Source organism: Telmatherina bonti (assembly GCF_933228915.1).
Source record: "Telmatherina bonti genome assembly, chromosome: 2".
Taxonomy (NCBI): Eukaryota; Metazoa; Chordata; class Actinopteri; order Atheriniformes; family Telmatherinidae; genus Telmatherina; species Telmatherina bonti.
This window is the reverse complement of record NC_136620.1, coordinates 32,773,085-32,787,879: the sequence shown is the minus strand read 5'-3', so window position 1 is coordinate 32,787,879 and position 14,795 is coordinate 32,773,085. Positions and strand designations below refer to the sequence as shown.

Below are 14,795 nucleotides of genomic sequence, written 5' to 3'. Positions count from 1 at the left end.
TCCTGCGTCTTCCCCGGGGACTGCTCCCTCAGGGAACACCTCACCAGGGAGCTCCAGGAGGCATCCTGACCAGATGCCCCGAGCCACCTCAACTGGTTCCTCTCAATGCGGAGAAGCAGCGGCTCTACTCTGAGCCCCTCCCGGATGACTGAGCTCCTAACCCTATCTCTAAGGGAGGAGGAAACTCATTTCAGCCGCCTGTATACGAGATCTCGTTCTTTCAGTCATGACCCACAGCTCATGACCATAGGTGAGAGTAGGAACGTAGATCAACTGGTAAATCAAGAGTTTCGCCTTCTGGCTCAGCTCCTTCTTCACCACGAGAGACCGGCGCAGAGTCCGCATTACTGCAGATGCCACACTGATGTGTCTGTCGATCCGTCATGCTCCATCCTTCCCTAACTCATAAACAAGACCCCGAGATATTTAAACTCCTCCACTTGAGGCAGGACCTGACTCCCGACCCGGAGAGGGCAATCCACCCTTTTCCGGCTGACGACCATGGTCTCAGATTTGGAGGTGCTGATTCTCATCTCGGCCGCTTCACACTCGGCTGCAAATCGCTGGAGATCACGACCAGATGAAGCCAACAGGACAATGTCATCTGCAAAAAGCAGGGACCCAACCCTGAGGCCACCAAACCAGATCCCCCTCAACATCTCGACTGTGCCTTGAAATTCTGTCCATATATGTTATGAACAGAACCAGCGATAAAAGGCAGATTTGGCGGAGTCTAACCCTCAAGGCTGCCAATAAGCTAGTATATTTCAGATATATGATAACAAGCCCCTGCCCTTACCGGTGCCTTTGCCGCTGCCTCTGCCTTGCTTTAGAGGGTGAGTCCTCTCCCAGAGTTGAATAATTTGGATTGCTGCCAGGGGGTCCACCAGAGGGGTAATAATGCTCTGAGCTGCTTTGGCTGGTGCAGGATGAACAGTCATCCAGTGGGTCAGAACCATTGGAGCTGCGTCCTGGGCCGAGGAAAAAGTCAGGGCTGCCCAAGGTGTGCGGGTGTGTGTCAGGATCCGACACCAGCAGTTTGCCCTGAGACTCAAGGCTGGAGCTGCGGTTCCTAAAGTGCTGAGAGAGACTGTGCAGACGTGTTGGACTGATGTCCACTGACCTGCGGTGTGAAGGATGGCAAATGGTTAAATCCCATTTCCATCAAAACACTTTGCATTTTATACAGTACATCTTTATATTTACATACTCTTGATGGACATGATCTGGGTTTTGGTTAGTTGATAAACAGCTGACGAACCTGGTGGAATGTACGTAGTGTGAATTCCTGGTTTTCAGGTCCGGGGTCGACGGCATGCTGGACTGAGAGTTCCAGTGAGGCATGCTCCTGATGGGGCTGCTCTGCAGGGAGTTACTTCCCCCTGCTTCAGCACTGCCAGAGCTTGGGAATCGCCTGTGACTAGACCAAGGTTCATTTATGAAAAACCTTATCATTTCATCATTTCAGACATTTTATCCAAATAACTACAGCAAGCATACTGGCTGCAATTCTACTCCTTCTGCAAACATCACTGCTCATTTTGAGTGGATTTACATTTAAGGTAAACACAAGCTTGAATGGTTTGAAGTTGGAGTATGTAAGATTTTCAATATTTTCAAAATAAATTAACTAATAAAATAACTACAATCATAATTAGAAAGTTTTTTGAACATGTAGGTTCCAGTCTGTTCCTATTTGATGCGTTATTAAATTACAAGTTTAATTAATGACAAATGACAAAAAGCACATTTTTTTTACTGGCAGGCAAACATTTAAGAAGGGTCTTTGTCATTAATTAAACTTGTAATTTAATAACACATCAAATATGGAAAGACTGTAACCTACATGTTTAAAAAAAAACTATCTAATTATGATTGTAGTTATTTTTTAGTTAATCTTTTTTTTAAATATTGAAAATCTTACATACTCCACCTTTAATCAACTCCATCACTTGTACACTAATTTACCAAAACTCTGTTTTAAAGATAAAAAAAAAAAAAAACTTCCTCATACCTGGAGTGAGAAGAACGCTTCTTGACTTTTTCATAAGGTTCATCCAGTGATGATTCACTCCACATTTTGGGTTTGATGGGAGATTTATCATAGTCAGAGCGTGTGTAGTGCATGTGTCGCAGGCCATCCAGGGACTGCGGTGGAGGAGGCCGACTGTGAGAGGGTGGCCGTGGAGGGAGGCCCTTATGCGGTGATGCTACTGGTGAGAAAGTTGGGGTACCTGTAATTTGAGTGTCATCTGAAAAATGGAAACAGTAGAAAAAGTTAGAATAACAACAAAGTGGATCCCGCTATGTAAAATCTTTATCAGAAGCCATAAGAGCAAAACCTTTGTAGGATAAATATGAATGGTTAGATTTACCATCATCTAAGACCAGAGCATCAGACAATGAGCTGTCTTCAGAACCAATATTAGCTTCTATAGGAAAGAAAAATAACAAAAACAAGAGGTTAGATTTAAACAAAGCCCGTTTGAGCTTTTCAGTCTTCAACAAGTGGCTGAGAATAACGCTGCTGTCTGTTATCACCAACGGTTCATAAAAACAAAGAGATATGAAAAGGGTTTGATTTCCAAGTAGTGAATACAAGCACACCTTCTATGATAAGCGATGCCCTCTGTGTAGGTTTCTTTCCAGAGCGGATGCGGTACTCATTGATAGAGTTCTCAATTTCCTGGAGCTTCTTCAATGCGTTCAGATAAGAAGTCTTCCTCTGCTTCTTCAGCTTCTTGCTACTGACGTGAGGATCACTGGCAAGACGCCTGGCTGCCTCTGTAATCTGGGACTGAATGGCAAACTCGCGCTCCAAACGCTCCAGCTCCTCTTCCTGCCATGCACACAAACACAAGTGCAAAAAGGTACAAATTCACTCGACGTTCTCACAGTTTTAGCAACAGAAATCATCAAACTGTCCAAAAACAGCAAGCCCAAGTCTGCAGACACAAATTCATTCTAACTCTCCCATGCTACACATTTAGTTAGACACACAGAGGAGGACCTGCCAGAGAAAACACACTGCGGAAATAATTTATCTGTGCTGCAGCTGTGCATTTTCTCACCAGTGGATATTTTCTATTGAGGCACTCTTTCCCCCAATAATAACATCCCCACATCAATCTGTCTGCTCTCACACTCCCCTGAGATTCGCAGAGCACAGCAGGTTGACGAAGTGACAAACGTTTTACATCAACAAGTGTGAACTGACTGTACAGCAAAATGGAATTTAACACAGTGCTGTGTCTTAATGACATGCTTTTAGGAGCGTGATTACTGATGTGGAAATAAACTTATAGTTGTCCCATGAAACTGTGTAAAGATAGCATGTTGTTAGTTCACTCACAGAGAACACACACTATTTCAATTAAAACCACAAGGACAGAAGAATAATATATCCAGTTAATACTGGACTAGCTACGTTAGTACACTCTTTGCGCAGAGCAGCCTCTATGTCCATGTTCAGAGTTTAAGGTGCTCCGTGTAAATTAAGGAACATCTTTCTGCTTACAAGGCGGTTTTGTGATATTGTATTCCTGGATTCTTTTCAAGGCATACAACCTCAGTGTTACACACATACAGGCGTGTGCACAATCCTACTATCACCACTTCCTGTGGCGAGAACGCTGCCAGACTAAATTTAGAAGCACTCCTCCTCTGGAAAATCTACCCGTGGCACAAAAAACAAGGCAGTAAGACAAAGAATTAGTAGGACTACTTTTCAGGTCCAAGAAGAGTCAGACAGTGGGCTGCTTGGTGTTGTCAGGTTCCTTTGTTGTCTAAAAATGAATTGCTGTACGAGTCAGTCATGGAAACATTAAATAAATCAGCACCGCAGTAGTAAATGTATCTATTTTATAATGCAAGGAGATGAAAGAGCTGGGACTTTACCTCTCCCTTAGGTAGGATTTTCTGCTCATCCAGTTTAAAAGCAGTGCCAATCTTCCGCCTGACTGTGGGCGGCTCCTCTCCTGGATCCAGTGGATATTCCTTTGGAAGCTTTCCTGTCAGCTCCTGGAAAACAGGGGTTGGGGGAGTTGCAGGGCAATAAAAGTTAAAAAAAACCAAAAAGGAAAGCCAAAATCTACCTAGATTTTTAAATATTTACAAGTTTTGTTCATTATTCTTGTACCGCTTCTCTAATGCAGATGCTCTTGAGCTCTTCTAGTCGTTGTCTCAGCGTTTCCTCCAGAGCTTCCTGCCTTGCTCTCAGTGCTGCCAGCATGTCCTTCTTAGCAGTCTGGGAGCTGTCTGATTCCTGAGAGCCTGCAGGGTGCAGAAGACAAACAGCAGGAGTTGAGAGAGCAAAATTGTGTTTGCACCTGCTTGTCTTGCAGGATGTTTACAGGGAAGTGAATGGAACATTTCGATAAGGAAACAAGAGTCACAGTGATGTGTTTGTGCGAGCATGTGAGTGTTTAGAGGAAAGGGCAGTTTAGGACAAAGTATGTGACGCACGTTTCCAAAGCTTTGAGATGGTGCCAGTCTTGTTTGCAACATGTCTTTCAGGAAAAAAAAATCAAAACAAAACACACACGCCCCCCCCCCCCCCCCCCCCCCCCCCACACACACACACACACACACACACACACACACACACACAATGTTTCTCTTTATGGCTCTCTCATTGACCTAATGTGGTTCACTGTGTGGTTGAACTATGAAACAATACAAAAGTAACCACTGCTGAAAATATTTTGTAAGAAAAAAAACAGAAAGCATTCTCCATTGTTACAAAATACACCATATTAAAGTTCAGAGTGTCAGCTGCCTGGCATGTATGCCAACTTTAGAGGTGATCAACAAACTGATGAGAGAACCAGATTTCTGCAATACTTAATTTCCAAGCCTGAAGAAAAAGAAAAGAAGAAAAATAAACTTTACAGTCTCAATTTGGCTCTTTGGACTGCAACAGTCAAACATGTGACAGTTCCTCTGACAACTAGATGCTGTAGTCAGGAGTGGTTTAACAGACTGACCCTGGACCAGAGAGAAAAGTAACAGTACACAGACAGATAAGATGAATACACACTGATAGGAGAAAGGCTAAAAAGTATCAGATAAGGGGAAAAAAGGAAGAAAAACTCATCTAGATGAGCATCGAAAGACAAAAAAAACCCAGAGTTTTTTATGCTAAAAGCTGCAGTTGATTCAGAAAAATCTAAAACACAAATAAAGATACTTCCCTCTTGATCCTAAATGGTGTTGGTTTGGTTCCAGCACGATGTAGTCGTAGTCGCATACATCATGACTGCTTTAGATTAAAAGGGCATTTTCCTCCCAGCTCTAATTTCGTCTCATGTACAAATCTTCCTGTCACATTCATTATTTGTTTTACACAGATAAGCATTGTTTTAAAGGCCAAGGCAAAGCAGCACAGAGCCACTGCCCCTTTCACCTTTTATTCCCTCACACACTAAATTTAGAGAAGGCAGGGACTTCTGGACGATGAGTCTGTGTGACATGGAGGGTGGGAGCGGGTGTTCCATACATACTGAAAGACCCTGGGTGGAGTGTGTGTACAGTACAATGTGTGTAAGAACATTCAACAGAGAATGAGTAGATCCTTTCTGGTGGCAGCTGTTTCTGTCTCTCCGGTTGTCAACAAGACATCTCCAACACCAACACACTTGTGTATCAATCTCTTTTTCTACGTGTGTTAGTCTTTCCCCTTGTGGTTTCTTTGCTGTGATGGATGTGTGTTTGCATGCACGGGCGCACACACACACTGACCTGAGGAGAGCAGACTGCCACTGCTGCCACTGATAATCTTGCCCTTGCTGCCCATGTTGGCCAGTTTGGAGGTCTTCAAAGTTCCCGTTTCCGTTAGGTCTATCGCAATCTCACTCAAACTTCGTGCTGCATGGATCTTTGACTGTTTAGATGAAAAAGGAGAAGGTTTGTCCAAGTACTGACTTCGTTTTAAGTATGGCTTTTACATGTCTGACTGCATCTGTTATATACTGAGCTGTAAATTAACACCTTGTGTGAAAGAAAGACTGACCTTGCTCTGCTTGCGATCCAAGTAGAACTGGTGTTGGCTGATAGCCATGGCCCAGATGGACTTGATGAGGGCAGGACAGGCGTACCAGGTATGCACAGCAATGCCGCTGTGACCAAACGTCCTTCTCGTTACCGACGCCCTACAGTAGGAGCGGACACAGGGCCTCCTTATATACACTGAATACAAAAGATGGGCCCCACATTTACAACAATGACAACACTCTTCCTCTTGCTCCTCCAGCGACTACTGCTGCTACCATGAAGGGAAAATAATGATGATAGAGATGTTTTTCTTTTTTTTTTACAAGCCACACACGATGCTCCCCATTGTTTACTCATCCTTTTTTAAACACACATCTATAGTGGAGCAGCAGACCAACTCGCTCTAATGACAGCTTCCTTTAAAGAAAACACCACTGCTCCCTGTTTCACCCTGTCTGTCTCTTTTTCTCCCATTCTCCCTTTTTCTTCCCGCTCTCTGTCTGTAGAATAACACTCCTTATATATAACCATGTAAAACAAACACAGGAGAGGTCACTTCCTCAGCGAAACAGCTATCACACAGCCATCTATCCCTCTGTGGTAATCTATCAAGGGTTTACCCCGTGTGTTTGTGTGTGTGTGTGGATGTGATCAAGAGCACATGTGTTTGTTAATACTCAAGACAATCAATCTGTGTGAGGCTCCATCAGAACATCCCCAATGTCCTGCTCGGTTGCCAAAACAAATTCTGAAACCATGATCGAATCAGACTGCAATCTTCCTTTTCCTGCACGACACAGAATGTACTTTGAATCTTATTATATTCCCATATGCCAAAGTGGTAATTTACAGTAAAAGCAACTGGAAGGTGTCCATAAATGTCCCGCCGTAGCTGAAGTTACATTACATGAGACCTGCGATCAATCATGAGAACTGCTACGAGACAACAGTCATCCTGCTTGTGATGTGACATGTCATTTGTGAGGATGATCTTCTGTTTTAACACACAGAAACAAGCTGTTTGTGATATAAATTTACCTCCTGGGGTCATGGACTTCCACTGAAAACTTCTTTTCTCTGAAGTAGAGGTTCTCCAGCTGCCTCCATTGGAACACCTGAAGTTTAGGAAAAAGACAAACTTCAGGATAATTCTGAAAAAAAAAAACTATATATATTTACTTCACATTAACTCCACGCAGTCTCCAGCCTCAACCTCTTCTCTGAATGCTGAAAGTTGGATTTTGCAAGAGCATGCATGAAAAAAGGAGGAGCAAGACAAAACAGCAAAACAGATGAAAAGGAGTTGTTAAGAACAGGGACCTAATCTGGAGGTCTATGATCAGGTCCAGACCAGGCGGTCTTTCCACAATGGATCCCAGCAGTGGATGATCTCACTTTGGAGAAAGACAGTGTGAGCGGAAGGCGGCTTCCTTTCCTCTGCGTGACTTTTCTTTCTTTCTTTCTTCTTTTTTTGTACTCCGTCCCTTTCATGAACCATCAGCTCCTCTTTAAAAGCAGCCAAAGCCAGCTGGGTGAGAAAGCTTCCCTCAAGACGTACTCCACAGTATGTGTGTATCTTCAGTCCTCCCAGGCGCAGGGGAAAAGAAAGTTATGAGGTGGTGGGTGTTCACCATCTGGAGGCATGAGTATGTGTTGCTGGAAAGTGTGTAAAGTTGAGTTTCCTCCTCTCCTGGAGCTTTGCTGGGAGGGTTAAGAGGGAGAGGGGGCGTTTATGCCTCCCCTCCTCGTGACCCCTCCTCCCTCCCTCGGGGACTGTGCGTTCTGCTCTAGGCTGTAGTTGAGAAGTGTGTATCTGTGTGTGTGTATATAACAGGGGGTCAAATAGTAGGGTGGTGGTGTGTGTGCATGTGTGTGTGTGTGGTAAAAGAGGGAGTGAAGCTTTCAGCAGCCCTTGCGATTGAAGTGCACATGCTTTGTTAGTCAAAGCTCTCTGAGCACACACACACACACACACACACACACACACACACACACACACACACACACACACATCTGTAAAGTTTTAGTCTGCTTCTTGTTAGTAGGAAAGTAAAATCTGGGCTATTTCAGAGCCCATCATGACCTGCATCTATCAGCTGGACACGCACGTTTCCAGTAAAGTAGTGAAAAAGCAAGAGAAACGAAATGCTGAGGAAGACTTCTATTTTGACACCAAAAAGATGGAAAAGAGGAAGAAAAGAAAAGAGAAGAAATATGACAAAAAAACAACATATAAGCACAATATAATGTCAATATTTTTATCTCTATATATATAAGGAAAGAAAGTCAGCTGCTTTATCAAAACTCGTGCTGTGCACCGTGTACCGTGCAATTTCAATGGACTGTGAAGTGCTAATGTAGCATGGTGCTAAATATAGCAGGGGGGGCAGAAACCAAGAGACTGTGTGTGTGTGTGTGTGTTGGTTACTTAAGGACCAGAGTTGTGTAGATAAGATAGGCGTTTGTGTTCTGGCAAAAGGCCACTGAAGCTTTCCTCACCATCAACCGGACAGACTTCATGCATTTTGTCTGTTAGTTTTGATGTTTCAGCACAAGATGTAAATGTACACACAGTATCACAACATATGTGGAGAATGCTGCTGGCAGAGACGTTACTTGTATGCTATTCAGTCATCTTATAGTTTTAAAGGAAGGTTTCTTTTTGTCAAAATTCGGTATAGTTCAAACCTATACAAACTTTTTGTATTATTTAGGCTTTCCAGTTGATGTGAAAGATCGTGAACACCTGGAAAAACGCATACAGCTTTCTTTTCTGAAATACTTAGTATAAGCCGGTGGGTGGTGCTCTTATTAAAGTACACACATGTGTGCACAAACTTTAGATCTTCTTCCTTTCGACAGTAGAATGCTCATCCACAAAGGCGCAACGGCACACAAGCAGAGGAAGTGACTGGTCATTACTCATCACCAAACAGGGTGGTCATATGGACAGACCCAAATCTGTCGCAAATTAATGTCCATGCGTGCAAACTCACACACATCACAGAAGAAAAGGTCAAATCTGATGGTGTGTAAAAGCCTTTCTTTGGTTCAGTGTACTCCCTGGAGATAACTTGAAGAATAGAAAGTTTAAATAGCTTGGGTCAGTACAACTATTGTGCAGCTCGGTATTATTCTTTTCTAGACGTGGACCTGAGGGCTTTAAAGACTATTTTTTTCATCCATGGGTGGGACTGTAAGTGCACAAAGTGTACCCGTCAACAGTTGTCATGGAGATGCACACACAGGACAGGCTACATGTGTCTATGTTCTCCTTTTTTTGTATCAGTAATCGCCATAAAAACACATGCAGTTATTTTAAACCAGTTTACAATGTTTCACAGGAAACTTCCTATGACTTACCCACAATGCGCAAAGATTAACTTTAATCAGCGAGTAAGGAAGTCAGTCCGCATGCAATCTCTATAATCTCCGCTTAAACGAGTCACAAGACACAAATGAAGCATTAGAACAGTATGTGGTTCAGTTGTTAATCTCACCATGTGTTTACTGTAGATGTGTCTGCATGTGGCCTGTGTTAAACAGAAGGGGTGTATTTTAGCATCCCTCAATAAATGTGGTAGGTGATCTGCATTTCAGAAGACCACTTAATTAAAAACACACTGCACCCAGTACATATAACTATGACACAAGATCATGGGAAGTGAGTCCTTTACTGACTGATATAAAAGGCCTGAAAATATAAAGACTTTTTTGTATAATTGTGACTGACCCAATATGTCTCATAATTAGTGTTCTGCCTCTTCACCTCTCTGACTCACAGCAAAGAAAACATTTTTACAATGAGTCAGTGGTTACTGGTAGGGAACTGGCTTACTTACTGACTAATCAAATCTCCACTTCCACCAGTTCAAACAGTGATGACAATCTGCTCTAATATAAGAGCTGAATAATTCCTCAATTCTGGAAAAAGAAACCACCTTCCGCCTTCCTTCCATAGAACAAACCTTTGCTGCACCAAGTTTTAGCTGAACCTTTGATACTGATTTACTCCACTAAACATAGTTTGGTAAAAACCTCTTTAAACTACAATCAGACCTGCACCATGAGGAGGCCCTACTACTTGTGTTAGAAAGTTAGGCTACTAACTCTTTCAGCACTCAATCTTTCTAAAAAAAAAAAAAAAAAAAAAAAAAAAAAGCCTTCCTTTTCATCTGGTATCATACAATCGTTCCATACTATCAGCATATGAGCAGTCGCAAGATTTTTGCTTCTTTAATGAGACAGGAACAGGACTTGGTGGCCAGACAGTCATTTAGAGTGGAATGCACAAATCAAGATGCACACACATGCAAAGCACAACACTGGTGGCAAACAGGAAAGTATTTAGCAGACAGGAAGAATGTCAGGATGGCGAGTTCAGTGTTCAGTCAATTTCTCGTATGTGTGTGTGTTTGTGGATTCATGGTGTACAACCGTGCTCATGAGCAACACAATGGATGTAAGCATCAGCAAGTATACTGGTGGTCAATCAGCGTGTTACGATGCTGTTAATGTAATTAGCACCCGGTGACACAAGGCTGAATGGCAGAGATCAAGGCCCTAAACAAAACTAGAGGGGTAACATGACCGAGAGAAAGACTGTCACAAAATACAAAGACATTTAGGACAGGATGTAACCTTCCAAGACTGAAAGTCTCTACATAGTTATAAATGTAAAACATTGTTAGCGCTCTTCACAAACACAATACTCTGACTTTGTGAATGGAAAAATAAACAAAAAGAAGACTAAGAGAGAGTCTGAGAAAAAGGGCTTTCCATTTTAAGCAACATTTAGGTCAAGAATGCAACCTTCTCTGGAAAAAGGGAATAAACTGAGATGAATCCAATGAGCGATTATTAATGATTTATAAAAAGTATAAAAAGACGTTTAGCAAGGAATGTGTTTATAAATTACACAAAAGGGAACTAAGGTCTATGCAGCTTTATGTGTAGAGAGATCAGAAGGGGCAACAGCTTACCTTCCTAGGTTTGACTTTGTCCTGGTAATCATACTGAAAGATGCCTTTATAGCTTAAACCCAACCACCATGGGATGCCCTGCTTGTCCTGAAAACACAAAAATACAATTTTCCATCACCTTTTCATATTTCTACATATCAGTTCCAGAGTGAGAAAAATGTGTGTGGTGCGTGTATGAGAAAAAAGCAGAAGACAGGGTAGTAAAACGCTACCTTTACGGCATAGTAATGCACTCCATATGTAGGCAGAGACTCTACAATGCTCATATAACTGCGAAGAACAGAAATACACACATGTAAGAGTTGCAAGGGAGACAGTCCTCCAAACACTGGACATAAATAACCAGAAACATGTATATACACTTACTTTACAATGGCTTGTCCTCTGGACTGCCCACTGAGTTTCTTGTAATGCTCTATGACCCGGTCTTCACTGTAAAAAAAAAAGAAAAGTGCAACAAGATAAAAAAATGAACAATAAAAAGGAGATAGACAACATGTGGGTCTATACATTGTTCAAGTGGGTGTATGGACAGGTATACAGTCTCCTACCAGTAGGCCAGAGATGGGTGCTCCTTTAAGGCCTGGGTGGGAAGAGCAGGCAACTTTTTCAGGTCAGACCTTGTTGCATCATTACTAGTAAAGAAAAATAAACAAAACTGGTCAACACTACTTCTGCAAGGGTGATCAACAAAAAAAAAAAAAGCAACACAAAGTTTTTAGTTTATTGCTTAAATTTTATTTTTTAACTAGGAAAAATGAAGGATCAATGTAGTATTATCTGCTGACAAAAGGGCATAAATGCTGCTAGCTTAGATGTTCACTATTTTAAGGACTGGGTGTGATTTATCTCTGAACAGCTGCAGAGACACTGACAGCTGGAAAGAGAAGAAAAAGAGTGATAGAAACAGACACCAAATCAAAAGAGAAATAGAGATAAAAGGAGATAAAGAAACACGGATGGAGCTGGAAAAGATTAAGATAGAGCTTGAGTAAATGAGACACGGAGCCATGCAGATAGCTAAAAGGGCTTGGCCCTGGATTCGGTTTTCAGACCTCCCCAGGAAGGAGTTCTTAATGCCGCACTCTAATCCCCCAGCCTCTCTTTAGCCACCACCGAGGCCCGGGAAGATTGGGGAAAGCCCTGGGAACATGGCAACCTATGAGCTAAGCCCTGGAAGAGATCCCATCGACCCTGCCCCACTGTTCTTCGATGTGTGAAAACAGCTGCGTGTCTGCTTTGGTTAATATCCACTCATGTACTCATTCATCAGCTTTTGTAATACACAAGAAGAAAATTTGAGAAAATCCCACAATCCGTAGACAAAGACGTCTTTATATGTAACTGAGCTATGAAGTCTGAAACTTTTTTTCCTCAAAAGTTAACTGTGCAGGACAGACTTTAACAGTCTGATCCTCCTTTCAGAAAAACAACCATCACTCAGTGATGTGTACACCGACAGAAGCAGCAATGGCAGAAACGGCCCAAAATGGCAACATGTAGCAAATGCAACGCTACACAGCTATGATGAGGGCAGTCTCTATGGACTGAAAGAGAAGGGAGATACGTGTGAGATCTGAAAGGAAGGGTTAAAGAAATTGGGAGGAAGATGAAAGAAGCATCTCCAGACAGTATCACATTCCAGCCCTCTGCAGGATGTTGTGTTTATTTACTCCTTTCAACAACGGAAATGAGGTCAGAGGTGATGGCTGCTGTAGTGTGTTATCCATGCTACAACAAAGGGATAAGGGATGATAAACATTTAGGCCAACAAGACAAGCCACTTGAGTTGAGCAGCTCATGTGAATAATGCGCATGACTGGAAAACTCCAGACAGTCCACTTTTGGTCTGTTGTTACACTTTTTTGGAGAAACAAAAACACATAATCCATCTTAATGTTACGCATGATGCCACTGGCTGAAACAAGCGGATCACCACAGAGCAAAATGGCTTGGATGAAGGTGGTTACAGATGTTCATGAAGCTCATAAACTAAGACGGTTCTCAGTGAAGCAACTCAGTGCTCAACATCATCCCTACTTTCCTCCTCCTATCTACGCTTCTCCTTTCAGAGCCAACAAACAGTACCACTAAAGTTTGGACACACTTACCTTTTCATTTGAATTGGTACGTGTCTCTGAGCTTCAGTTCTAGTTCTGCAAATCAGCTTTAATGTTTTAACTGGGCAATGGTACATTCATTACTCAGACAAACTACTATTTCTGTTAAACTAAATATTTTCTTTCAAATGATCTCATAAGACATAAAACTAAGAGTTTTGCTTCTACAATCAGCAACAGGCAGCATAATGTGTCACAGATACTCTGGTTAAATTGTGAAAAAGAGCTCTCAATTTGGCTTCACTGACCCTGTAATAGTATTCATTGCACCTTCTCCCTTGCATCAATTAAAACCAGAATATTTCAAACATGTAATGTTGACAGAATGATTGTCAGGAAGTTTACCTGGTAAAATCGCCTTTGGCCTCCTGCAGAAAAGACATTGAAGAGATTACATACTGTACAGTGATGCGTTAGAAATGAACAGTGAGCACAGTGAAACCTTTGAAGGCCTATAAAACAGATACCTGATACTGTACATGTGCACCTATACACACACACACACACACACACACACACACACACACACACACACACACACACACACACACACACACACACACACACACAAGCCACTCAGTCATTTCTAGGTGTAACATGACCTTGCAGAATCACAGTTAATGGGCTGACCTACTCTGAGGAAGGGACAGAACAAAGAAAGGGCTGGGATTAAGGAGTTTCCACTATGTTCTGTGTTCAATTATCGTTTATGGGGCAAAATCTTGTTTTTTTAATTTTGCTGCAAGGAAAGTATATTAGGGATTTGATGATTCAGAATGTCCTTGTGCCTAGGCAGATTAAGGACAGATTGGTGACTGCAGGAGAAAATGAGAGTTAAATTACTGACAATTATGACTGCGGCAGATTATGTGAGTTTAATCTTTAGCAATTTGGATCAAAGACTGGTGAAGATACACCAGTTTCAGCAGAGCTGCTTCAGGCTCAACAGAAGCTATTGCAGAGAATGTAGTAAAAAAGTACACTGATAGGCATCCATACTGATAAATGCACTATCACACACACAAATAATAATGCTTTATCTTACTTGTAGGATGTAGGAGGCCAATTCAAAGACAACCTCACTGTCTACTTCAATAAGCTCCTGCAAAAAGAGAAGAACAGAAAAGAACAATAGCCATGAATGACGGGTTTTTTTCTTTTGTTTTCTACTGTTGATGAGTGAATGAATAAATCACGGATACCCTTGATAAGGCGAGCATGTCATTCATCCTCATTTATTCCATCATTAAAGATAAGTTGCTAGTTGTTCCTCCCCTACAGCCAACATTTTCTCCTCTTCTCTCATTTCATGTGTTCTCATAGATCAGAGGCTGAGGGAAGGGGGTTGGGAGTTAGGGTTTAGGGGCTGAAGGGGAACATGGTTGTTCTGGTTTGTGATTCTTGTTGCATTTTCTTGCGCCATTTTTTTTTTTTTTTAATGTATTATCATTAATTCCAATCTAGTTATTGGTGTGCAGTGAAAAAGATAAATAACCAGACAATAAGGAGGCAAGGAAATGAGGCAAAGAGATGCAGAAGAAGTGTAAGCATGGATGATTTAACATGCCTGTGTGGCTGCTTTGTGTATTTACCAACAATGTGAGAGTACACACAGATGTATTCTATGTGTTCAATACTGGACATAGGTTTAAGGGTTAGTGGGCTGTGAGTAGTGGGTCAGGAATGCCAGGAATGTTCCCTT

The 14,795-nt window shown here is 42.1% G+C and overlaps 1 protein-coding gene across 2 annotated transcripts in view; it reads right to left on the bottom strand.

Moving 5' to 3' along the window:
• Positions 1-14,795, bottom strand: part of frmd4a (FERM domain containing 4A) — a 34,698-nt gene that overhangs the window by 6,974 nt on the left and 12,929 nt on the right. Inside the window, exons 6-21 of one of the 2 annotated variants that reach the window (XM_079255259.1) lie at positions 14,139-14,195; positions 13,439-13,461; positions 11,525-11,608; positions 11,340-11,405; positions 11,186-11,243; positions 10,974-11,060; positions 7,030-7,106; positions 6,011-6,149; positions 5,740-5,881; positions 4,139-4,272; positions 3,898-4,020; positions 2,608-2,839; positions 2,376-2,432; positions 2,015-2,252; positions 1,262-1,420; positions 800-1,123 (exon numbers count right to left, since the gene is read on the bottom strand). In XM_079255259.1, coding sequence (XP_079111385.1) covers positions 800-1,123; positions 1,262-1,420; positions 2,015-2,252; positions 2,376-2,432; positions 2,608-2,839; positions 3,898-4,020; positions 4,139-4,272; positions 5,740-5,881; positions 6,011-6,149; positions 7,030-7,106; positions 10,974-11,060; positions 11,186-11,243; positions 11,340-11,405; positions 11,525-11,608; positions 13,439-13,461; positions 14,139-14,195 — 2,000 coding nt within the window. Of the gene's footprint in view, positions 1-799; positions 1,124-1,261; positions 1,421-2,014; positions 2,253-2,375; positions 2,433-2,607; positions 2,840-3,897; positions 4,021-4,138; positions 4,273-5,739; positions 5,882-6,010; positions 6,150-7,029; positions 7,107-7,311; positions 7,388-10,973; positions 11,061-11,185; positions 11,244-11,339; positions 11,406-11,524; positions 11,609-13,438; positions 13,462-14,138; positions 14,196-14,795 lie in introns of those variants that run through there. The other variant, XM_079255260.1, reaches the window with a different exon arrangement.